This window comes from Ambystoma mexicanum, chromosome 12 (genome assembly GCF_040938575.1).
Source record: "Ambystoma mexicanum isolate Mex_15411 chromosome 12, UKY_AmexF1_1, whole genome shotgun sequence".
In the NCBI taxonomy this organism is placed as follows: domain Eukaryota; kingdom Metazoa; phylum Chordata; class Amphibia; order Caudata; family Ambystomatidae; genus Ambystoma; species Ambystoma mexicanum.
Window position 1 is genome coordinate 614,399,021 of NC_090936.1, and position 26,685 is coordinate 614,425,705.

General features: G+C 45.4%; 1 protein-coding gene across 1 annotated transcript in view; it reads right to left on the bottom strand.

The window, feature by feature from the left end:
* Positions 1-26,685, bottom strand: part of LOC138513902 (glutathione S-transferase P 1-like) — a 151,150-nt gene that overhangs the window by 47,465 nt on the left and 77,000 nt on the right. The window contains exon 4 of the mRNA XM_069629042.1: positions 11,292-11,379. Within this exon, the coding sequence (XP_069485143.1) occupies positions 11,292-11,379 (88 nt within the window). The remainder of the gene's footprint in view (positions 1-11,291; positions 11,380-26,685) is intronic.

Sequence of the window (26,685 nt, forward strand, 5' to 3'; positions counted from 1 at the left end):
GAGTTCAATACACTCATATTATAATACCACACCTCTATTATACCCCCATAGCTGATGGCAAGAGTTGAAAAAAACAGTTGAAAAAACACACCAAGGTTGGTGAGTTGCATAGGGGAACCTACATAGTTATTAGTGGTAGATCTCATAGGAAAGATTTCCACTCCACTGAAACGTTGAGCCCAGCCTGTACAGTGTTGAGTTTATGGACCCAGCGTTGTTCTAGTTGCGTTAGTGTTTTGTTCAGGTCACCACCACGTTTAGCTGGTTTAACCTTTTGAAGAATGAACCATCTTAAACCAGTGTCCTTGTGGTTCTTGTGGATGAAATGTTCCACTAGGGGCTTGTCCGCTACCTTATTCCTGATGCACGAGCGATGATCTGAAATACGCATTTTGATGGCACGTATTGTTTTCCCCACCTAGATGAGGCCGCAGGGGCATTGTATGACATATATAACCCCCTTCGTATTACCGTTGGTGAAGTCCTGCATTGTCCATTTCACTTTATCATGTTCAAAAGATCTTTTTTGTAAGGTCAGAGGACCGGCAACACAGTGTCCACATTTGTGGTGTCCAACTAAAGGAGGTAAATTCCAGAGCGTGTTCGGTGCCTGTGGAGGTGGTTCTATGAACGTGTGCACTAATGCATCCTTTAGATTCTTGTTCTTTTTAAAGGCAAAGCAAGGCACACTGTTTTGTGTGCCAGGATGTCTGACGAGGTGCCAATTCTTCTTGATGGTCCTCTGGATCAATTGACTCAGTGGTCCAAAGGTGGTGACACAGATTATCCTTCCCAAATCCTTTTTGGGTTTGTTTTCCAGAAAGATTTCTCTTGGTGTATGTCTGGCCCTCTTTTTGGCTTGGCTGATAGATTTTTGATGGTAGACTCTTTCTGTTAGACGTTTGGTCAATCCATCTGCGTGTTGCTGGAATTTGTCTAACCCTGTGCAGTTTCTTCGTATACGCAGAAATTGTCCATATGGTAAATTATACTTTAAACCCATCGGGTGATAACTTTGAAAATGCAATAGACTAATGCGGTAAGTGGGTTTTCGAAAAAGTTCAGTCTTGAGCAGATCGCCTGTCCTGTAGATGTGGAGGTCCAAGAAATCTATTTGGTGGTGGTCCCAATGTATCGTACACTTGATATGTGGGTTCCTTGCATTGATACAACTATGGACACTTTGTAATTCAAGGAGTGTGCCTTTCCATACGATGATAATGTCATCAATGAACCGTTTCCATAAGGAGATGTTTTCCAGGTAAGGGTTCTCAGTCGTGAATACATTGTTCTTTTCATAACTAGGCATATACAGATTTGCAATGTCAGGGGCAAATGTGGCCCCCATGCTCACACCCTTAATTTGCTTGTAGATTTGATTCTGAAACAAAAAGTAATTTTCAGACATGGCCAATCTTGTGAACTCTAGAATGAAATTGGTCGAAGTGGAGTTTATGTCTTCTCTGGTGTTCAGGATGTCTCGTATGGCCTCTAGCCCTTCTTGTTGCGGCATCGATGTATATAGAGCCTCTACATCCATTGTAGCAAGGAGGCTGTCGGCCGTGAGAGTAATGTTATTAAGTAGATTTATTGTACTGGTGGTATCCTTTAAGTAAAATGGCATCTTGATTACAAAGGGTTTTAAAAAATGATCCGTGTAAAGAGATAGTGGTTCCAGGAGGGATTCACATGCCGATACTATTGGTCTGCCCGGTGGTTTTTCAGAGTTCTTATGCATCTTAGGCAGAATATAGAAAGCTGGGATGCATGGGTTGGTTTTATTTAGAAACATCTTTTCATCCTCGCAAATCCACCCTTGGGTGAGGGCATGTTGTGTGAGGCTAGCGATTTCTTCTTGAAGATCCTTTGTGGGGTTATGGTATAGGGGTAGATATGCTTCACAATCACTCAATAGTCGCAGACATTCTGTGTTGTAGTCAGACGTGTCCCAGACTAGTATCCCCCTCCTTTATCTGCGGGTTTGATTGTTATTGATCTATCAGTTTCCAGGTTTCTCATAGCGATCCTTTCTTCTTGGTCCAAGTTGTCCCTGTAGAAGTTGTCCTTCTTGAAACCAGCCATTATGGTTTTGGTGACCACTTTTCAAAAGTTATGATCTCACCTGGGGTGGAGCCTGGAGGGGGATAAAAGTTGGATTTCTCTTTTAACCCTGTGGTGTTATCCGATTTCTCACGTCGTTGTTCTTGGTCGATCTCTCGACGTGAAGGTAGGTATATTTCAAAAAGATGTTTCAATCGTATGTTCCGGTAGAATTTTCGTAACTCTAACTCGATCTCGAAAGGTCATGCCCTCTGTGCAGGGACGAAAGAAAGTCCCTTGCCAAGGAGTCTTAGTTCTGGTGGAGTCATTACACGGGTGGAAAGGACAAAGACTGGTATCCCTGGTTCTGCCTTTGGTTCTGATACCATTGGCGCATTCTGATTCGCTGTCCTGGTGTCGTGGGTCGTCTCCTGGGTCTTCCTCTTTGACCGCCTCTGGGAAAAAAAGGTTGTGGTAATTGTTGCCCTGTTGCACCAAGTAGACTTGATGAGCTCCCACTTCCACTCGATGAGGTGCCTGCGAAATTCACTGATCTATTCCTGCGGTTGAAGTTCTGATTTGCTTGCAGGTCTGTGTAATAGGTAGGTCTCAAAAAGGGATAGGTTTTCTCCTCTGAATAGTTGGCCAGATCTTTCTTGAATTTATCAACCTTCCCGTCCAAAGTTAGATTTTTGAATTTGGTGATCTCGATTTCCAGTTTTTCTAACTTGTCCTTGGCATCCTGGATGGACTTGTCCTCGAGAAACTTTTTTTCCAGTTCCAATAGTTCTATGCCTTGCTTGTCACACTCCTCTTTAGCCGTATCGAAGACTAAAATCAGCCAATTGCGGCTACATTTATTTCCCACCCCAGTGAAGTTTTTGGTAAACTTCGGGTTATCCGTGAAAACCATGGGAATGTTTCGTACTTGCAGGCCTTCCGGGATTATGCCAGCCCTCAAGTACTCAAGCATAAATTGGCTGTGGAGTTCTGTTTGTATTATTCTTTTTTTCTTTTGATTTAATATCTCTAGTTGGTCCTCAGTTAAACCTCTAGTGATCTCACCCTCCTCGTTACGGAGTGTCAAGGTGGTCCCTAGAAGTTGTTTAAAATAGTCATCAGTATACGAGACTACATTTACCTTATACATGGGGATAAGGGACAAACTTAATGTAAAAGAGAATGAAAATCGACCGAGTGATGAGTCGAGACGTTGCCCACGGCCACGGGCTGTACAAACTAGATTCAAAAACTAGGGCTCCTGGTTGGGAGCCTATTCTACCCAGGAGGGTTACTAGGAAACAAAAATTACAATTGAATAGGTCCAAGAAAAAGTGCTCACAGAATACTCCTGTTTTTTTGTCAACCTCTGCATAAAGAAAGTATCACTTATTCATACTCTGTGTGGAATCAACCTTATTCTTTATCTAAAGTTGTACAGTTCAACATAAAATGGACACTCAAGAGAAAACATCAAAAACGGTATTTGACCGGAAATACAGAAAATATTTACAGCACATGAAACCAAACGTTTTTTGGCACAACAACCACTTTGTGTGTGTAGGACAAACTCAACCTCAGGTATCGTTTGCCATGAAGTTCACATAAAACTAGCAAACACATAAACAGTTCGACATTTGTAACATCACATATAAATTTCAAGGACACAAATAGTTTTCTCTGTGTTTAAGCAGCGTGAATACACTGTAGTTGGGGGTAATGTGTCTACACCACAGTGTTTCAGCCGTTTCTAGGTGGGCTTGATGTGCCACATCTGGTATACGACCTTCATCAGGACGGGGGTCTGTACAGTATGATGTCTGTGCTGCAGGGGAAAGGGAGACTGTTGTCAGGGGAGTATTCGAGCACCAGTTATTTAAAAAAAATGAATCATGCACTGTGTAGTTTCGAAAACACACACAGCTTACCTATGGGTATATTAATTCCACAGGTTCTGTTGTTAGGAGATACACTAGCCACATGTGCTGATCTCTATATGATTCTGTTGTCAAAAAACAGAAAAAACAGGGTTTCTGATTAATGTTAGTGTCCCCTTAGAAGTGGTTCAATGAAACCCAACCAAAGCAGGCACTATATACATGAAAGAAATCTTACCTCTCAAGGGAGGTGAAAAATCACTCTGTCAGCCTCTTCGCTTTTATTCTCTTAATTTGTTTTCTCAAGTGGCCCCGTGGGATAAACCTAGAGAGAGCGAGTGCATCCGATTACTATTAATGGCGAGAGAAAACTCACAGTTTTGAACGTGTACGCAGAGTGCGATATGCAGCTTTACCTGTCTGTCTGCAGGGCCTGCACGCCGTCTACCGCTGTAGCATGCGAGTGGCCTCAGAACGCTGAGTCATTGAAGGGTTTGCGGAGGCCTGGCTGAGAAGGCGTTAGTAACGCTGTTGCTAGGTCTCCGTGGCCTTTTATATGGCGGCCATCTTAGGTGGGGATCTTGAACCACCGATCGCGAAACGAGCAAAAATATCTGCTCAATTGCGACTCGAAACAAAAAATAAAAATATTTACCTTATCACTCATAACTAAGGGGATATAGATGGGTGATTTAGAACCAAATGTTTATGTCTGGTTGCTATGGCAACCAATCGTATATGGTGATGTGTGTAGGATCAGGCAAAAATGCTGATTTACGATCTACAGAAGTAGTCAAGGATCCAGAAAAAGGCATGCAGCCCCAACTTTCAGTGCTGGGGGCGGGAGGGACCTCGACCACCAGAATAATTGTGAGTGTGACTAAATAAACGTGCCTGACTCGGGCACATGGTCATCTTTTGTAAAGTGTTGCACGTCACTTTGGATATATGGTTCCATCTCGAGGCAAAACAGAAATGTATGTAAGATATACACATGGCTTGATACAAGTATACATCTTGTGTCAACATTGTGTCCTGTGCGCATCAGGAATGCATATGAGCTATATACATGGCTATATACAACTATGTATGTTTAGTCAACATTGTACATTTGGTAGTATTTAAGACAGCACTCTATACAATTGTGTGGTAAAACAGATCACACAAGATTGTTAAAAAATTGATAGTACATCGTGTAACTCTTTCTTGTAGCTCCCACATTGTACAATTGTTTGAGGTGGTTTGGATCTCTATGGTAAAATAGACAGAGTTCAATACACTCATATTATAATACCACACTTCTATTATACCCCCATAGCTGATGGCAACAGTTGAAAAAATCAGTTGAAAAAACTCACCGAGTTTGGTGAGGTGCATAGGGGAACCTACATAGTTATTAGTGGTAGATCTCATAGGAAAGATTTCCACTCCACTGAAACGTTGAGCCCAGCCTGTACAGTGTTGAGTTTATGGACCCAGCGTTGTTCTAGTTGCGTTAGTGTTTTGTGCAGGTCACCACCACGTTTAGCTGGTTTAACCTTTTGAAGAACGAACCATCTTAAATCAGTGTCCTTGTGGTTCTTGTGGATGAAATGTTCCACTAGGGGCGTGTCGCTACCTTATTCCTGATGCAGGAGCGATGTTCTGAAATACGCATTTTGATGGCACGTATTGTTTTCCCCACCTAGATGAGGCCGCAGGGGCATTGTATGACTTATATATAACCCCCTTCGTATTACCATTGGTGAAGTCCTGCATTGTCCATTTCACTTTATCATGTTCAAAAGATCTTTTTTGTAAAGTCAGAGGACCGGCAACACAGTGTCCACATTTGTGGTGTCCATCTAAAGGAGGTAAATCCCAGAGCGTGTTCGGTGCCTGTGGAGGTGGTTCTATGAACGTGTGCACTAATGCATCCTTTAGATTCTTGTTCTTTTTAAAGGCAAAGCAAGGCACACTGTTTTGTGTGCCAGGATGTCTGACGAGGTGCCAATTCTTCTTGATGGTCCTCTGGATCAATTGACTCAGTGGTCCGAAGGTGGTGACACAGATTATCCTTCCCAAATCCTTTTTGGGTTTGTTTTCCAGACAGATTTCTCTTGGTGTATGTCTGGCCCCCTTTTTGGCTTGGCTGATAGATTTTTGAGGGTAGACTCTTTCTGTTAGACGTTTGGTCAATCCATCTGCGTGTTGTTGGAATTCGTCTAAATCTGTGCAGTTTCTTCGTATAAGCAGAAATTGTCCATATGGTAAATTATACTTTAAACCCATCGGGTGATAACTTTGAAAATGTAATAGACTGTTGCGGTCAGTGGGTTTTCGAAAAAGTTCAGTCTTGAGCAGATCACCTGTCCTGTAGATGAGGAGGTCCAAGAAATCTATTTGGTGGTGGTCCCAATGTATCGTACACTTGATATGTGGGTTCCTTGCATTGATACAGCTATGGAAACTTTGTAATTCAAGGAGTGTGCCTTTCCATACGATGATAATGTCATCAATGAACCGTTTCCATAAGGAGATGTTTTCCAGGTAAGGGTTCTCAGTCGTGAATACATTGTTCTTTTCATAACTAGGCATATACAGATTTGCAATGTCAGGGGCAAATGTGGCCCCCATGCTCACGCCCTTAATTTGCTTGTAGATTTGATTCTGAAACAAAAAGTACTTTTCGGACATGGCCAATCTTGTGAACTCTAGAATGAAATTGGTCGGAGTGGAGTTTATGTCTTCTCTGGTGTTCAGGATGTCTCGTATGGCCTCTAGCCCTTCTTGTTGCAGCATCGATGTATATAGAGCCTCTACATCCATTGTAGTAAGGAGGCTGTCGGCCGTGAGAGTAATGTTATTAAGTAGATTTATTGTACTGGTGGTATCCTTTAAGTAAGATGGCATCTTGATTACAAAGGGTTTTAAAAAATGATCCGTGTAAAGAGATAGTGGTTCCAGGAGGGATTCACATGCCGATACTATCGGTCTGCCCGGTGGTTTTTCAGAGTTCGTATGCATCTTAGGAAGAATATAGAAAGCTGGGGTGCGTGGGTTGGTTTTATTTAGAAACATCTTTTCATCCTCGCAAATCCACCCTTTGGTGAGGGCATGTTGTGTGAGGCTAGCGATTTCTTCTTGGAGATCCTTTGTGGGGTTATGGTCTAGGGGTAGATATGCTTCACGATCACTCAATAGTCGCAGACATTCTGTGTTGTAGTCAGACGTGTCCCAGACTACTATCCCCCCCCTTTATTTGCAGTTTTGATTGTTATTGATCTATCAGTTTCCAGGTTTCTCATAGCGATCCTTTCTTCTTGGTCCAAGTTGTCCCTGTAGAAGTTGTCCTTCTTGAAACAAGCCATTATGGTCTTGGTGACCACTGTTTCAAAAGTTATGATCTCACCTGGGGTGGAGCCTGGAGGGGGATAAAAGTTGTATTTCTCTTTTAACCCTGTGGTGTTATCCGATTTCTCACGTGGTTGTTCTTGGTCGATCTCTCGACGTGAAGGTAGGTATACTTCAAAAAGATGTTTCAATCATATGTTCTGGTAGAATTTTCGTAACTCTAACTTGATCTCAAAAGGTTGTGCCCTCTGTGCAGGGACGGAAGAAAGACCCTTGCCAAGGAGTCTTAGTTCTGGTGGAGTCATTACACGGGTGGAAAGGACAAAGACTGGTATCCCTGGTTCTGCCTTTGGTTCTGATACCATTGGCACATTCTGATTCGCTGTCCTGGTGTCGTGGGTCGTCTCCTGGGTCTTCCTCTTTGACCGCCTCTGGGAAAAAAAGGTTGTGGTAATTGTTGCCCTGTTGCACCAAGTAGACTTGATGAGCTCCCACTTCCACTCGATGAGGTGCCTGCGAAATTCACTGATCTATTCCTGCGGTTGAAGTTCTGATTTGCTTGCAGGTCTGTGTAATAGGTGGGTCTCAAAAAGGGATAGGTTTTCTCCTCTGAATAATTGGCCAGATCTTTCTTGAATTTATCAACCTTCCTGTCCAAAGTTAGATTTTTGAATTTGGTGATCTCGATTTCCAGTTTTTCTAACTTGTCCTTGGCATCCTGGATGGACTTGTCCTCGAGAAACTTTTTTTCCAGTTCCAATAGTTCTATGCCTTGCTTGTCACACTCCTCTTTAGCCGTATCGAAGACTAAAATCAGCCAATTGCGGCTACATTTATTTCCCACCCCACTGAAGTTTTTGGTAAACTTCGGGTTATCCGTGAAAACCATGGGGATGTTTCGTACTTGCAGGCCTTCCGGGATTATGCCGGCAATCAAGTACTCAAGCATAAATTGGCCGTGGAGTTCTGTTTGTATTATTCTTTTTTTCTTTTGATTTAATATCTCTAGTTGGTCCTCAGTTAAACCTCTAGTGATCACACCCTCCTCGTTACGGAGTGTCGGGGTGGTCCCTAGAAGTTGTTTAAAATAGTCATCAGTATACAAGACTACATTTACCTTATCTATGGGGATAAGGGACAAAACGTAATGTAAAAGAGAATGAAAATAGACCCAGTGATGAGTCGAGACGTTGCCCACAGCCACGGGCTCTACAAACTGGATTCAAAAACTAGGGCTCCTGGTTGGGAGCCTATTTTACCCAGGAGGGTTACTAGGAAACAAAAATTACAATTGAATGGGTCCAAGAAAAAGTGCTCACAGAATACTCCTGTTTTTTGTCAACCTCTGCATAAAGAAAGTATCACTTATTCATACTCTGTGTAGAATCAATCTTATTCTTTATCTAAAGTTGTACAGTTCAACATAAAATGGACACTCAAGAGAAAACATCAAAAACGGTATTTGACCGGAAATACAGAAAATATTTACAGCACACGAAACCAAACGTTTTTTGGCACAACAACCACTTGTGTGTGTAGGACAAACTCAACCTCAGGTATCGTTTGCCATGAAGTTCACATAAAACTAGCAAACACATAAACAGTTCGACATTTGTAACATCACACATAAATTTCAAGGACACAAATAGTTTTCTCTGTGTTTAAGCAGCGTGAATACACTGCAGTTGGGGGTAATGTGTCTACACCTCGTTGTTTCAACCGTTTCTAGGTGGGCTTGATGTGCCACATCTGGTATACGACCTTCATCAGGACGGGGGTCTGTACAGTATGATGTCTGTGCTGCAGGGGAAAGGGAGACTGTTGTCAGGGGAGTATTCGAGCACCAGTTATTTAAAAAGAATTAATCATGCACTGTGTAGTTTTGAAAACACACACAGCTTACCTATGGGTACATTAATTCCACAGGTTCTGTTGTTAAGAGATACACTAGCCACATGTGCTGATCTCTATATAATCCTGTTGTTAAAAAACAGAAAAAACGGGGTTTCTGATTAATGTTAGTGTCCCCTTAGAAGTGGTTCAATGAAACCCGACCAAAGCGGGCACTATATACATGACAGGAATCTTACCTCTCAAGGGAGGTGAAAAATCACTCTAATGTCAGCCTGTTTTCTTTTATTCTCTTAATTTGTTTTCTTAAGTGGCCCCGTGGGATAAAACTAGAGAGAGCGAGGGCATCCGATTGCTATTAACGGCGAGAGAATACTCGCAGTTCTGAACGTGTACGCAGAGCGCGATGTGCAGCATTACCTGTCTGTCTGCAGGGCCTGCACGCCGTCTACCACTGGAGCGTGCGAGTGGCCTCAGAACGCTGAGTCATTGAAGAGTTTGCGGAGGCCTGGCTGAGAAGGCGTTAGTAACGCTGTTGCTAGGTCTCCGTGGCCTTTTATATGGCGGCCATTTTAGGTGGGGATCTTGAACCGCCGATCGCGAAACAAGCAAAACTATCTGCTTGATCGCTACTCGAAACAAAAAATAAAAATATTTACCTTATCACCCATAACTAAGGGGATATAGATGGGTGATTTAGAACCAAATGTTTATGTCTGGTTGCTATGGCAACCGATTGTATATGGTGAAGCGTGTAGGATCAGGCAAAAATGCTGATTTAGGATCTACAGAAGAAGTCAAGGATCCAGAAAAAGGCATGCGGCCCCAACTTTCAGTGCTGGGGGCGGGAGGGACCTCGACCACCAGAATAATTGTGAGTGTGACTAAATAAACGTGCCTGACTCAGGCACATGGTCATCTTTTGTAAATTGTTGCACGTCACTATGGATATATGGTACCATCTTCAATCTGTGAAACATAACCTCTAAGATTGTGAGTGTCACAGACTGTAGGTGAAACGTCCAAGCTCTTAAAGAATTAAAATGAATGTGAAATGATGGTTTGGGGATGGATAATACCCTTCTCTGTCTTTACATTACAAGTTGGGCACTGTTAGTGGTTCTAATGCTGCCAAACATAATTTTTGTTTTATAACTAGTCACCTCCATGTTTTCAAGAAAACCCACTAACAACCTCCCATAAATGATGGGGATGGAGAATAGTAGCCGAGAAGTGCTTTAACCAGTGGGATTCGCCAGGAGACCAGTGCTTAATGTGTGGGGTTGTTTGGCAGGGCTCAGCCCTGGCAATTATTTTTGAGCCACAGCACTTATTGGGCCTTATTACGACTGTGGCGGTACAGTGACAATGGCGCTGGTAGTGCTACCGGCACCGTCGTTACCGTACCGCCACATTAGGAGTTCTCCTCGAGGGTGCTCTTGCACCCACCTGGTCTGACCAGGGGGCCGTACCAGCACCCGCGAGCAGAACTAGATGGTAGCAACGGTACCGTTATGAACGGTACTGCTGCTACCACCCTCCCCATTTCCATTGACCCCTATTGGGGCTCAAATGGGAATAGGAACGCACCGGCTCTGGCTCCCGCGCAAGGGGAATTATCGGGTCCGCCGAGGTCAGAATGGCCCGGTGATTCCACTTTTGCGGGACCCGAAGCTGAGTTTGGGGGTAGCCATGTCGGTAAAACCAGCATGGCTACCTCCAACCTTGTAATGAGGCCCATTGTCCCAAACTCACTTTAATTATGAAGTGGTGCTAGTCAGTGCATCCATCAACCACAATGAGAAGGTGCAAACTGTAGTGCAACCCCAATTATGTCTACTCTGTGGGGAGCAGCTATGGGTGGTGGCAGGAGTGGTGGGGAACTGCCCCCCACCCCCCTGCTATGTCACAGGAGTGCTGGAATATATTTGGACCCTGGCACTTATTTTATTACAAATTAAGCACTGCAGGAGACACGCCAATATGAAACATGAATGCATGAAAGCTGGGGATTGCATGTAATACAAGGGGCGGATAGAAGGATGGATTGTATTGTGTAATGTAACTAGCATGGATCCACACAGAGGTCACTTGCACTATGCAAGGACTCTTTCAGTAGCAGAAATCCTATGAGGACCTGATGAGTGAGGAGGCCGGCAGCAGCTTCTCCCGAGCAACCCTCTGTCTCACCGTGCTTGCGGGCCAGGTACCGCATGATGGCTCCGGACTGGTACAGGGTGAAATCGCCGTCCTTCATCCTGGGCATCTGACCAAACACCTGGAGGAGGTAACAAGAGCGACAGTTAGATTCACCTGGGCTGGCAGCGGTGGCAGGAAGAGTGGCCATTAGACACCTAGGGCCTGACAGAGGAGGTAGGGACGGTGACTGACACAGGAGAGGTCATTCTATGCAAAGCGTAAACTGCATTTACCATTTGCACTACGGAGTCCAAAAAAGTTGCAAAAATAGACAACATCACTTACGTTTGCATTTCGTAATACAAAATATGTAAATACGAAATACCACTTACGCATGGCAGGCGGTATTTGCAATGTTTTTCTATGGAATCTGCCTGCATTCAGCAGGTGCTAAAGTCAGTGGAATGCTGTAGGAAGTCAATGAATGTATGCCAGCATGAACATGTCATGTCAGCCTTAATGCATTCATCTTATGCTGCCAGAGATTAAAGGGCAGGCAGGCATGGCAATTCCGTACCAGGCCCCAGCTGTGTCAGCAGAAAAACATTGAAAAATGTCCCTAAGTGGTATCTGGGTGTGTAAAAACAAGGCATATATACAGTGCGGTCCTGGAAAATGAGTCATAGCGGCCCTGACAGAAGTGGTAGAAGATTAACCTTTAGAAACATTGGGCCTCACACAGGAGGCAGAAGGAAAGACCCTTAGACACAGAAAACTAGAGGAGGTTGGGAAAGAGTTTGTTAGACACAAGTGGACCAACAGAGGAGGTGGGAAAGGAGGTTCTTAGGCACAGAAGGCCAGATTCGCAAAACGTTTTTGATGACCAATTGACCCTGTCATGCATTTTTTTAAAGTGTTACAGCAACGCCTTGAACCGCTGCTGTCAACTTGCATTTCTTGCCATCAAACAGGGATAGAAATGTTTGCTTGTTTGTTTACATTTCACTGTGATGGGCCTTAAAGGCCCATCCCTTTGAAATGCGCTTCCAGCAACCACATGGGTACTTGGGAGCCTGTCATACATTCCTGACACTATTGTATGTAAAAGAGCTGGACAGCATTGAATCTTTTGCACTGCTGTCCAGACCCACAAAACTGCACAGGCCAACAGTGCAAGGGATGCACTTTCCTAATTTGCGTTAATTGAAGAAATGCACAGGTCACCTTATAATAATTAATAATTTGGCATTTATATAGCGCTACGAACCCTCAGGTATCTGAGCGCTGCTTATTATTACCCACGGTGTGTGGTGCTCATTTATCGACCTCGGAAGGATGAAAGGCTGAGCTCTGCACGGACGTCAAAGCGAGCGCTCTACTCGCTGTGCCACTTATCCCTTGTCGGAGGAAGGAGGGCAAAGGATGTGCTGGCCCGCCTTTGCATACACTAGTGTCAGGAGCGTGGTCCGGTGTCAGTGAATTTAGAGAAAAAGAAAAAAGCATTTGAATCCCCTTTTGAGGGTTATAAATGCAAACGGAGCAGCAAGGATTCATACCACTGCTGTGACATGTAGGCATGTGCGACAGCGTCAGGATTGACACTGGGCCTCATTATGACTCAGGCGGTAAGGGTTTTACGGCGGCGTAAACAGCGCCGACCCTTACCGCCTGATTCCGAGGTCCCTTAGCGCCATGGAGGTTTTAACACCTGCTTTTAGCAGGTGTTAAAATCCATGGCGCTAAGGGACCTTGATGTTAATTACGCCACCGTAATTTACGGTGGCGTAATTAACGCCTTCCCCACTCCCATTATGCCCTATGGGGCAAAATGGGAATGGGGAAGGGAAAATGTGAAAATGGGGATTTACCGCCCCGCCAAGGTTGGAATGGGGCGGTAAATCTGCCAACCACCATGGCGTAAACGTAGTTTACGCCATGGTGGTAAAGTCACGGCCCAGGCGGTAACTTACCGCCTGGGTCGTAATGAGGCCCACTGTCATGCAGTGCGCACTCTGCCTGTTCCAAACGCACAGGGGTGAAAAGTGTAATTTGAATGTGTGCCACCGTTATGCACATTCAAATACCCTTTCTGAAAAGGGAGCATCTATTTTGGCACAATCGATGCAATGGGCCACATTCCGAGTCCAGCGGTAACCCTGCCAATGCTTCGGGTGGGTTCGCCGCCAAACCCGTGACATTTTACTGGCACCTAGCTTGCCATTGCCATCAGGACATTACAAGTCTTGTCGGACTGGCAAGTTAGGTGCCGGTAAATGTTGTTCCCCATTCCCGTGGAGTTCTTTGCTAACGGTACCGCCACTTCCGTGAAGAGTCTGCCTACCGTGCCTGTTGCACCCGGCAGGGTCAGACCTGTCAGGCGTAACGGCCCCGGAAGGCTAACTTGTAATTTGCTGATCCGGAAACAAGGGTGCCGGTGAGCTTACCAGCACCCTTCTTTCCGGACCAGCAAAGTCGTAATGAGGCCCAATGTTTAATGGATCTCATCATTTGCACAAAAAAAAGTGTTGAGACTCTGGATCAGTGAGTTTGATAGAGGAGGTGGGCAGAGTCACTATTGTGCACAAGAGGGCTGGCAGAAGGCCATCAACACAGAGAGGGTGGGAGGCGAGGTAAGAAGAGCAACCATTAGTGTGTGGAAGCCACCGGCAAGACTGAAATAGTTGCTAGAAATTGAGAATTAACATGAACTACCTGAGCTACAAAAGCACCATATATCTACCCACAGAGGTAAAACTGAAAGTTCTCGTCATGCCTTTGAGTAGCACGGTCCAAGCTCAAGACCACGGTATTACCCACATTTGTCGACCTACACTTTTACCGATTTGCTTTTTGTTATGTTACTTTGCATTTATATAGCGCCTTATCTACCATTCGTATGATCTCAAGGCGCTGGTAGGTTGAACGCCCTCGGGAACCGTAGTTCAAGTCAGTAGAGAGAGAGAGAGAGAGAGAGTCATAAGGTGCGTGTGAGCACCGGCTATGTGTGCAGCAGGTGTGGCACTCGTATGATAGCTGCTTCTTAGTGGTAGGTGTGGTGGTTGGGAGATCAGGAGTATGTGTTTGTTCTGGCAGGGTATTACCCAGACCGATTTTGGCTGCATTAGGCCTAAGGAGAACGCCTAGGCTGGCGGGTGTGCAGCCAGCTGTTTTTAGTTAGGATGATGGGGAGTATGTGGCAGGTGGTGGTATGAGAACAGCTATACCGAATGTGTCATAGTATTGCTGTGTTCTAGTTGAGTGGCGTATAGAAGAGAGTAAGCGTGGTGATGTGATATGGTGGTTTTCAGTAGGTGCTTGAGATCAAGTGCACATTTGAACCATTTATTCAATCTGTTTTATTCACTCAGTCTGTTCAATCGGCTTCGTCTGTTCACACATTTTGCCTGGTTCTTTATTTGGTTTATTAGTCATTCCATTCATTCTATCATTCGATCGTTCATCTACATAAGCTGCTCGGCCATCTCCATCTGTTCTATCCACTCCATCCGTTCCGCCATCTCGATTTGATCGTTCCATTCCATCCACTCCATCTGTTCCATCCATTCCATCCGTTCCATCCAGTCCATCCTTTCCATCCAGTCCATCCGTTCCATCTACTTAATCCGTTCCATCCACTTCATCCATTTCATCGACTCCATCCGTTCCATCCACTCCATCTGTTCCATCCACTCCATCTGTTCCCACCCACTCCATCCGTTCAATCCATTCCATCCGTTCCATAAACTCCATTAGTTCCATCTACTCTAACCGTCCCAAGCATTCCATCCATCCCATGCACTTCATCCGTTGCGTCTACTCCATCCGCTGAGTCTGCGCCATTTGTTGTGATTCCTCCATGCATCCCATGCACTCTAACCATTCCATGCACTTCAACTGTTCCATGCACTCCAACCGTTCGATGCACTTCAATCGTTCCATGCACTCCAATCATTCTATGCACTCTAATCATTTCATGCACTCCAATCGTTCCATGCACTTCACCAGTTCCATGCACTCCAACCGTTCCATGCACTCCAACCGTTCCATGTGCTCCAACCGTTCCATGCACTCCAACCATTCTTGCACAATGTCCATTGCATGCCCTCTAACTGTTCCCTGCATTCCATCCGTTACATGTACTCCCTCAGTTCTATGCAGTCTATCTGTTCAATCAGTTCCATGCATTCCTTCTGATCCATACACTTTGTCCAATCCATGCATTCCATCCGTTCCATTTACTTCATCTGTTACACCCTCTTCATCCGGTCCACCCATTTCATCCGTTCCACCCACTTCACCCGTTCCACCCACTTCATCCGTTCCATCCACATCATCCGTTCCATCCACATCATCTGTTCCATCCACATCATCCGTTCCACCTACTAGATCCGTTCCACCTACTTCATTCGTTCCACCTACTTCATCCGTTACACCTTCTTCATCCGTTACACCCACTTCATCCATTCCACCCACTTCATCCGTTCCACCCACTTCATCCCTTCCACCTACTTCATCTGTTACACCCACTTCATCCATTACACCCACTTCATCCGTTACACCCATTTCAACTGTTCTATCGGCTTCATCCTTCCACACACTTCATTCGTTTACACACTTCATCCTTTCCACACACTTTATTCTTTCCACACACTTCATTCTTTCCACACACTTTATTCTTTCCCCATACTTCATCCTTTCCACACACTTCATCCTTTCCACACACTTCATCCTTTCCACACACTTCATCCGTTCCACCTACTTCATCTGTTACACTCACTTCATCCATTACACCCACTTCATCCGTTACACCCACTTCATCTGCTACACCCATTTAATCTGTTCTATTGGCTTCATCCTTCCACACACTTCATCCGTTTACACACTTCATCCTTTCCACACACTTCATTCTTTCCCCACACTCCATCCATTCCACACACTTCATCCATTCCACACGCTTCATCCATTCCACACGCTTCATTCATTCCACATGCTTCATCCCTTCCACACGCTTCATCTTTTCCACGCGCTTCAACCTTTCCACACACTTCATCCTTTCTATACACTTCATCCTTTCTATACACTTCATTCTTTCCGCACACGTCATCCTTTCCGCACACGTCATCCGCTCCACATGCTTCATCTGCTCCACACGATTCATCCGCTCTGCACACTCTTCATCCGCTCTGCACACTCTTCATCGTTTCCACACACTTCGTTTCCACACACTTCATCCTACTACACACTTCATCCTTCCACACACTTCATCCTTTCCGCACACTTCATCCTTTCTGCACGCATCATCCTTTCCGCACACGTCATCCTTTCCGCACACGTCATCCGTTCCACACATTTCATCTGCTCCACACATTTCATCCGCTCCACACACTTTGTCCGCTCCATACACTTCGTCCGTTCTGCACACTACATCTGCTCCACACACTTCATCCGCTCCACACACTTCGTCCACTCCACACACTTGATCCTTTCCACACACTTGATCCTTTCCACACACTTCATCCGCTCCACACACTTCATCCGCTCCACACACTTAGTCCGCTCCACACACTTCGTCCGCTCCACACACTTAGTCTGCTCCACACACTTCATCCTTTCCACGCACTTCATTCTTTCCACGTACTTCATTCTTTCCACGCACTTCATCTTTTCCACACACTTCATCCTTTCCACACATGTCATCCTTTCCACACATATCATCATTTTCCATACACGTCATCCTTTCGACACACCTCATCCTTTCGACACACGTCATCTTTTCCACATACGTCATCCTTTCCACACACATCATCCTTTCTACACACGTCGTTCGTTCCACACATTTCATCCGCTCCCCACACTTAATCCACTCTCAACACTTTATCAGCTCCACACACTTTACCCGCTCCACACACTTCACCCGCTCCACACTCCTCATACGCTCTGCACTCTTTATCTCCTCCATACTCTTCATCCGCTCCACACTCTTCATCCACTCTACATTCTTCATTCGCTGTACGCTTTTCATCCGCTCCACACTTTTCAACCGTTCCACCCACTTCATCCATTCCAGCCACTTTATCCGGTCTACCCACGTCATTCGTCGCACGCACTCCATCCGTCCCATGCACTCCATCCATCTCATGCACTTGATTCATCTATTCCATTTGTTCCGTTCATTCCATGCACTCTGTCATTCCATGCCATCTATCTGTTCCATGCATTCTATCTATTCTGTGCACTCCATCCGTATCATGTACTCATCCTTTCCATCCTCTCGTCCACTTTATTTATCTCATCCACTTCGTTCCTCTCGACCATTTAATTTATTTCATCCTTTTCCTTAATTTCAATCGCTTCTCTGCTTTCATATAATGTATTCCTTTTATCCACTTCACTACTTTCATCCACTTCACTCGTTCTATTCAGTTTATCCGTTTTAATTTACATTAGCGGTTATTAGTTTTCGATTTCTTGCTCGGATCATGATGCTTGATTGTTATTTATGATATAGCCGCTTTGGGCTAAGGTCATTGAATTGCTGTTATCCAGTTTGAGTTAAGAATCGATTTTAGGGGAAGAGACATGTTTTCAGTAATTTGCAGAAAGACATGAGGTCCTCGGTGAGTCGGCTGAGAATGAAGATCCACCTAACCTGACAGAGTTGGTTTTTGGTATGACTGGGAGGCCGGCAGAGCTTGATCTTAGAGTACGTGGAGGATGATATGGTTTTAGTTTGTCTTGAAGATATTGAGGTCCGGTTTTATGCATTGCTCAGTGAGAGATGCATAAGGTTTTGAAGGTCACCCTTTGGGCAACCGGAAGCCAGTGCAGAGTATTGAGGGCTGGGGAGATGTGATCTCTTGGGCCGAGTGCTAGTAGCAGTTTGGCTGCAGCGTTTTGTGCTCTTTGTAGTTTAGTCAGTAGGTGCGCATGGACTCCGAGGTAGAGGGGGTTAGCATAGTCCAGTCTTGACATAACAATTGATTGGACCGCGCAGAGTCTGTTGGGAAAGGAGAGGTATGGAAAAATGCGCCTAAGAGTTTTAAGGTGGTAGTGGCAGGACTTAGAGACATTATTGACTTGGAGCGAGAGGGTTAGGTCTGAGTCTAGGGTGCAGCCAAGGTTTTTTTACTGATTTAGAGGGTGTCTGTGAATTGCCCATGGCAGATGGCCAGGGTAACGGGTGCGGAAGAAGTTCGGTGTTGCCACATACCATGATTTCAGTTTTGGAGGGATTTAGCCAGAGGTGGTTTGTGGTCATCCAGTGATTTATGTCGAGGAGGCAGGAAGTGGGGTCGGGTTGACAGTTGGGTTTTGAATTCAGGAGTTTTAGGATTAGTTGTGTGTCATCGGTGTAGTTGTAGCACAGGATATTGTGTGAGCGGATTATTCGTGGGAGGGTGGCCATATAGAGGTTAAACAGGAGGGCTGATAGGCATGATGCTTGTGGAACTCCAGTGTCGACTGGTCAGGCGTGGGAAGCATAGGCGGAGAGTAGAATTATTTGCTTCGTATTATTGAGGAAGGAAGCTATCCATTTGAGAGCGTTTCCACGGATTCCCAGGGAGTGGAGGCGGTCAAGGAGGATTGAGTGGTTGATTGTGTCAATGGCGGCGGTTAGGTCAAGAAGGATTAGGGCGGTGCATCCCGCAGAATCTGCAGTGTTTTTAAGGTCATCCCAGATTGATGTTAGAGTAGTTTCGGTTCCGTGCCGGGCTCTAAAACCTGATTGAGCGGGGTTTAGGAGATTGTTGGCTTCGACAAAGGCATTTAGTTGAGAGTAGGCGGTTCGGTCAATGAGTTTGGCAAGGAACCTGGTGTTTGAGATGGGGCGGTAGTTTTTGGGCTTGAGAGGGTCGAGGGAAGGTTTTTTTAGAAGAGGCTTGACATGAACAGTTTTGAACGCGTCAGGAAAAATTCCCGAGGAAAGGGAGTCATTGATGATGGTTCTTGCGTGTTCTCCTGTGCAGGTAGATGCTAACATTTCTTTGAGGGTTGTGGCTGGGCAGGGGTCCAGCGGGGAGCCGGGTGGTTTGCGGGCAGAGAGAAGTTTGAGAAATTGGTCTGTTGATATTGGACTGAAGGAGTCGAAAGTCGGATGGGTAGCGGTCGCAGGCGGTGGGATGGCAGGTGGGGTGGGTGGATTGTGTGGTGGGTGTAAGAGAGCTAGTTTGTTGGTTAGAGAGTTTGTTCTTTCGAGAGCTGTGGTGTAAAAGTGGAGAGAGAGTGAGTCGCACAGTGATTGTGAGAGGGTGGAAAGGGTGGTGGTACATGATGGTTTGGAGAATTCGTCAATGATTTTGTGAAGTTCTTTGCTGGGGTTTTTACAGTTTAAGATTCGGGAGTTGTAATGGGCCTTTTTAGCTTTCTGGATTTCTGCCTTGTACTAGCGATGGTGTCGGGCCAAGGTGGATCTGCTCAGTGCTTCTTTTGTCTTTCCGCCATTTGCGTTCTAGGGATTTATATAGTTGTTTAGTGGTCTTCAGTTCTGATGTGAACCATCTAGGAAAAAGGCCATGGCGAGCTGATGGTTTGCAAGAGGGGGTGAGCCGGATTAGTGAGGTGTTGAGCCATGAGTCAAAGGCGTCGGAGGTTAGGCGTTCATTGGGTGGGCTGGTAGGGGGCAGAGACTGAAGGAGTTCATCGGCTAGGTCGGGAAGGATTTTATGTTTCTTCCAGTATTTGCGTATATTCGGAGGTTCTGGTTCGAGTAAGGGGAGCGGGTTGGGTGAGTGAATGGCGAAAGAAACAATGAAGTGATCGGACCAGATGATAGGGGTGGGGGGTTAGGATGTATCAGGTTGTGGGAGCTGAAGATGGCATGAAGTGTGTGTCCTTTATAGTGAGTCGGCCCGTTTATGTGGGTATGGAGGTTAATCGCATCTAGGCCGTCAACCAGAGAGTGGGCCATAGGGTTGGTGGGGATGTCAAGCCATATGTTGAAATCTCCTAGAAGGGTGAGGGTGGGATGGTTTAGTTGGAGAGTGGAAATAGAGTCACAGAGGTTGTTTGAGAATTGTCTATCGTAACCAGGGGGTCTGTAGATGATTAGGACGCTGTGGTAGAATGAAGGGGGGAGGGATAGTTTTACGAGGAGTGATTCGCAGGAAGGAATGGATGGCTGGTTGTCGATGATTGAGGTGTGGAAGTGAGACTTGAAGGCGATTGCTATTCCTCCTCCTCTAGAGGGACGGTTCAGTGGGATGAGGGAGTAGTCTGGGGGAAGGCTTCCTTGGCGATAGGGGCGAAGTCGTCAGAGAACCAGGTTTCCGTGATAAAGACCAGGTCCGGTTTGTCAGAGGCGAGGAGGTCAAAGATGCTGTGTCTGTTTTTTGCTACAGATCGGGCATTATAAAGGATGCAATTTACTTCGGTACAGGAATATGATGAGGGAGTGGCAGAGGTGGGAGGGGAGAGGGTGGAAACTGGGGAGAGAGAGGGGAGGGTTTTGGTTGGTGGTCGATTGGAAGAGTAGGCGGGCAATTGAGTTGGTGGGTTTGGGGGGGAGGGGTTGGACTGGTGTGACGGGTTGATTGGATTTGGGACGGGGGATTTGAAGGCAGCGTGTGGGGGGTTAGGAGTTTCAGTTGTGGTTGGTGATAATTCGAGGGAGAGGGGTTTCAGGCAGGGTGAGGCGGGTGGAGGGTGGTGATGATCGAGATTGGGAGGATGAGGTGGTGGGTCGAGACACGAGTGGCGATGAGTACTGAGAGATTGAGGGAGACAATCTCTTCAGTGTTTTTGTTGCGGTTGGTGTGTGAGAGAGGGTATGGGGTAGGAGGGGGAAAGGGAAGTGGCTACTGTTCTTGCTAGGGTGAGGCGTGCAATTTTTAGGGAGGGGAAGGAGTGTGGTTGGAGGGGGATGATGGTGGGAGTTGATGAGGGGAGCGGGGCGTGGATGGTTGCGGGGCTGGGTGTGCTTGGGAGGCTAGACGGACCGTTAGTCGGGGAGCGGGTATGATCATAGTAGGTGGGTGGGTGGAGGGGATGGGAGAAGCAGTGGTCTTAGGATGGTTGGCTTGCCATCGTGCCCCTCTGGCTTCATGTTTGGATAGGGGATGGGTAGGGGATGTGGTGGAGGGCAGGATGGTTTGGGGCAGGGGGGATTTCAGGGGGGGATGGGAGGTAGGGCTGGTGGGAGGGAAGCGGGTGCGTGGGGGTCATTTTCGGTAGACCTTGGTGGTTTGGGTGGACTCATGGTTTGGGTTAGTTTGAACTGTGATATAGATGGGGTTGGATGATTTCGTTCACACTTTCCCGCTTCAACTATACCACCAGATGTTAATTGATCACACTCTCTGGGGTGAGATTATTCACAGTTTCTAAGTTCAACTATACCATTGCTGACTTCTTTACCACTCTTTATTTACCGCAAAATGCAGATGAAAAGATGTGTTGAGGGAATTGGCAGGAGGGATGTTGGGAGGTACAGGCTACCCCACTGCATTGTATAGTTTAAAAAGTGGTTAATTCAGTAAACAAATCTACAAAACTGTAGGTCGGTAAAAAAAGTTGGCAAACATGAATTGATTGATCCAAGTCCACATGACCAATAGAGTATTATATTAAAAAAAAAATGTAATGCTAAGTCATAACTTGCAAAAGGATCAAATACTTTATTTTTATAACACGCAAAGAAGTACGGATGTACAAATGAGTGAAATAGTTTAAATATAGACCAATAGCATTATAAGATTTATGGCGCTTGGGTAGAACAAGAGACAGTAGTGGGCCGGATTCGTGGAATTCTTTGCACGGTTCAATGTGACTTTGCACGGCTGAAAAGTGACTTTGCACTGCCGACACAAACCCTGGTTCATGGAACTGTGCACAGTGTATTTTTGCAGAGCAAAGTCCGGGCAAAGTCAGTGCTTAGTTATTTTTGTAGTACAAAATGAGTTTGTCCGGACTTTGCACTGCAAAAATACACTTTGCACAGTTCCATGAACCAGGGTTTGTGTCGGCAGTGCAAAGTCACTTTGGACCGTGCAAAAGATTTCATGAATCGGGCCCTATGGGCAGTAACAGAAGTGTACCAAAAAAGTAGTGGAACTGTGATTCCGGCCGGGGACAGAGTAGGAAGGAAAGAAGCAATGTACAAGACATTTTTCCAGGGTTGCAGTCATGCTGGTTGACAGCCAATTCAGCTGAAACGGATTTCAGTTTAGCTGTAACTCATATCCGGTGCTAAAGTGAGGAAGTGTGCTTTAACTTAATAAAGAACAGTTCTGGAAAAAGGTCATAGTGGTTGCAAAAAGTAGTTGAGTTGTTAGCAGTAAAAAACTAAAATAGTGGAACCCCGCCCCCGACCAGTCCCGCTCACTTCGACCACTGCCTATGGGTGCTTAAAATTCAGAAGCAGTTGCAGCTGAAATGAAGGTTCCTGGGAGAGTCGAACTGTTTCTTCGGATCCTTTAGGCCTTACTTTAGTCAGAGTTCTGACCAGACTCAGGAGGGTTCTAGCGAGTCCCCAATAACAGAGCGGTTGGCATTGCACTTAGTTTTCTTTTGAGTGCCCTAAAGGCCTTTGGTTGAAGTGTAACCGGGCTGTAAGAGAAGGCTGAGATGGGCAGCGTAGGCACAGGTCAAGTGGAAATTCATTTGTGATGCCGAGGAAATAAAAAGTGTTCTAAACTTTTTTTGGTTAAGGATTTTCCATGAAATGACACAAACTAATGATAGTTTTTTTTTGTTGCAATAATGTCGAGTACAGTGGTGCCCCACTGTGCCTGGTGGCCAAATCAAGAGACAGACCCGTCTGTCCTGCAACATAGGTTTCAGTCTTTAAAAAGAGGTTTACACTAAATGAAGCTGTTTCTGTAGTCATCTCTAAGAATAAAATGCAACAGGTGAGATGGAGTTGAATCCTCCCGCCCAAACTTGTCATGAACGAGGGTAACATTTTGAGAGCCATGACGAAAATATCAGATGCCGTAGGGGAAAAGGAGAAGATGGACGGATCCTGTGCACTCGACTAGTCAAATGAACACGTTAGTAGGTGTAGGAGATTCCGGAGTGGAGGTCTTGCAGGAAGGCCTTGTATTTTCCATAGGCAACGGGGGGAGGCGGGAGAGGCACCTTTGGAGCTCGCTGGAACTTCCGGGAGTCTCCAGCCCTCGAAGTACCCATGGAGCATCTTGCTAAAGGGAAAGCAACGTCCCACGCGGGATGCTCTTCTTGCTTCTCATAGCAAAGCTTCAGGCTTCCCATGGCAAGACTGTTATTGTAGGTTGGTTGTTACCCGTTGGCTGTTCCCTCCCCTCTCTGGACAAAGGGTGGCAGACACTGAGCCTGGGCAAACCAGGGGCGTCCTTTGGGGGTCGGCAGGGCTGCGACCCCCGAGGTCTCCCTTGCTACCCCTGAGGTCTCCCTTGCTACCCCTACCTCCCTTGTTCATTGTTTCTGAATGGCTGGCTTTCTTGTTCAGGCCTCTTTAAAAAACAGGGGGTTCCACGAGTGTAACACTATGAGCAGTGACCCTAAATAAGAAAGAATGGGAATAACAAATCATTTGTCTTTCTGGAATTCTATAGAATAATTGATAGACTCATTAAAGGTTTATTTAAGGCTCACTTCAGGGTATGAGTCCCTGATTAAGTCTGTTCTTAAACACCTCCAATTTACAATGCAGACAACAACGTCCAAAAAGCATTTAGAGTAGAATAAGCACCGATTTCAGACTATGGGCCTCATCACGGCATTGACGATATCCCGGCGGTAATTGCGCCAGGATGCAGCCAACGCAAACAGCATTACTGCAACTCTGGCCGGCGCTATTAGCGACGGATACACAGTTGTTGTAAGGCTGTTACTCCCCATTTTTTGTAGAGTCCAAATGACTCCATGAGCAGTAACAGTGCTATTAGCACCGGCGCAATTAGCGCTGTGCTAATAGTGCCAAAATTGGGCAAAAAGGGGAGGTTTTTACCTCCAGCAAAAAGCTGGAGGTAAACCTCCCACTTTCTGCCCAAACTCGAGATTGGGGCGTAGCGGAAATCTGGCAGTAATAGCATTACTGCTTAATTTTTACTGCTTGCCCAACCCCTGATGAGGCCCTATGTATTTTGCTTATCGCAAGTTGCAGTTATAGCATGTTTTTTTCCTGCCATTGTCTCTGTTATGATCATCACAAGACATTCCATCTTGGTCGCCTCAGTCACTTAACAAAATCCTTGTGCCTAAAAGCTTGTGTACAGTGTGGAGATGTTTGACCATAGCACATAAAGGGGCCCTTGATTTCATTGTGCCACAATTAATGCCTTGTTGCAATGTGTCTGTCTTTCCTTTCTCCCTGGCATGCTGTTCATGATGTTTGTTTGTATGTATGAGGTAACTAGTGCCCAGAGTGCAGGATCCCGTGTGAGTGTGCTGCTTTCCCTGCTCTACTCTAAATTATTTAATACAGTTATGAACACTCCTAATGGTATGTATTTTGCCAACCTCTGAATCCTGAAAAGTAGATCCACGCAGCTTTGACATGTGGCCAACTTTGCACTAGACCTGCAGATGAACTGGCCTGCTGTTAAATATCAGTTACCAGTTTAATGGTATCCACTATAGAGTGTAATTTTCTTTCTGATTTTGAGAACATTTAGGCATGTAATTGCTCATTTTACTCTAGCCGGTAAGATAGCTGTAGCCGGTAAGATAGCTCAGTGGGTTGAGCGCTTGCTGCTGCGAAGAGAGTGTGATCTGCAGGTTGCAGATTATAATCCCGGCAATCCCGGCAAGGCCAACTCACCCTTTGTTCCTTCTGGGGTCGATAAATGAGTACCCACACAGGTTGGGTGATATTGTATGTATATTTGTTCTATGAAAAGCGCTTAAGCGTAAGTGTTATATAATAACACATGATTATCATTTGGCCTTGGACGTCTGCTTGCATTCACAGTAATTTGGTAATATGGGCCTTTTACACACTGATATTAATGATACATATGGTGATCTATTCTTGTATGAAATGTATATCACATTACAGTGATATCATAACCATGTTTTTGTAGTGTACCTAGGAACAATACTATGTGGTGCCACTTCCTGTTTAGTCAAGGAAAGGTCGTGTTCCATCGCTTTCTGTGATGTCACTTCAGGGTGGGGTCAAATGAAATCACTTCCTGTGATGTCATCAGAGGTCAAGAGTCATGTGATGTCACTTCTGCTACCCCAGGCATTTTTTTGTGAAATGCCGTCCCTGGGGCAAACTGGATCAAAAGTGATCTGCAGGCTCCCTTGAATCCCTTAGTGGGGTTTGGGCAGGTTTGTGAGTTCCCACAGATCTTTCTTCCAGACCAAATCTGCCTGAATCTCCTTGAAGAGCCATTAATCTTCTCAGAAGCTCAGGAGAAGTTTGAGCAGGTTTGGCTGATTTGTGGGAAAAAAACATACACAAAATAACTTACAAGGCTTCAGGAAGGGAGAGAAAAGTTAGGGAAAGGAAAGGGGTGTTAGGCTTGCTGGGGGTTTAGCAAGAGGAATTAGAGTCCTGCACATCTGTGAATGTTATCCAAGTAGGACATCACATTAAACTCTGCAGTAAGGTATCACAGTAGATTAATTAACCAACTGTAGAGATCTATGCGTAGGCAGCAGGCACCATGATTGAATCTGGGTAAGAACTCAGCCTTTCATCCTTCTGAACTTTATCAAATTAGTAATGTTGAAGTGAAGAATCATCAGTTTACATGTCAGACCAGCAGATTCTGGGTCTGCTTTTAATTCTTCAGAGGTCGCCAATTGTTAATTATTGAGGTTTATAACATTACAGGGTACAGAGAATTTATAACAGAAAGGGCTATTGGTCTGGGTCAGAGTGAATCATGCATTAAGGAGGCATTAAATTCCATCCTGCTGAGTTTGTTTCTGTAGAGGAGCAGGTAGACGCTATCCTGCCAATTCCCGCCCCTTCACCACTGTTATATTGGGAGAGTCAGAGAAAATCCATAGATGGGACCCCCTACATCGTTCCTATACCGCATCGAGTGTCAGAGAGATGTTATGTACTCAGACAGCCACATAGAATGTACACTTGCACTGAGAGTGTGGAAGGATGTCGTATGGAAGAATGCTACATGGAAGGATTGTGCCTGCCAAGATGTCAGAACGCACCTGTGGACATCATGGACATACATTAAGATGAAATCTGAAAATGACAAAGTGATGTCATGAGGGAGATATATGAACCTATGTCGAAACGATATGAAAATACTAAGTAACGATGTAACTGATTGGGGGATAACCGAACATACAATGTTGCAGAAGCCAATCTGCTGTTGTTATTTCCACTATAATCAGTACTATACATATTTAGAGGTTGTTCAAGACGTGCCCTACAGATAAGGGGTAGCCAATAATGCACTAATCCTTATATGTTTTATAAGTAGATTATGTTCCCTTCACCAATCCCTTCCCTTGATAGGTTTTGTATGTTGCCACGTAGAATGACATCATA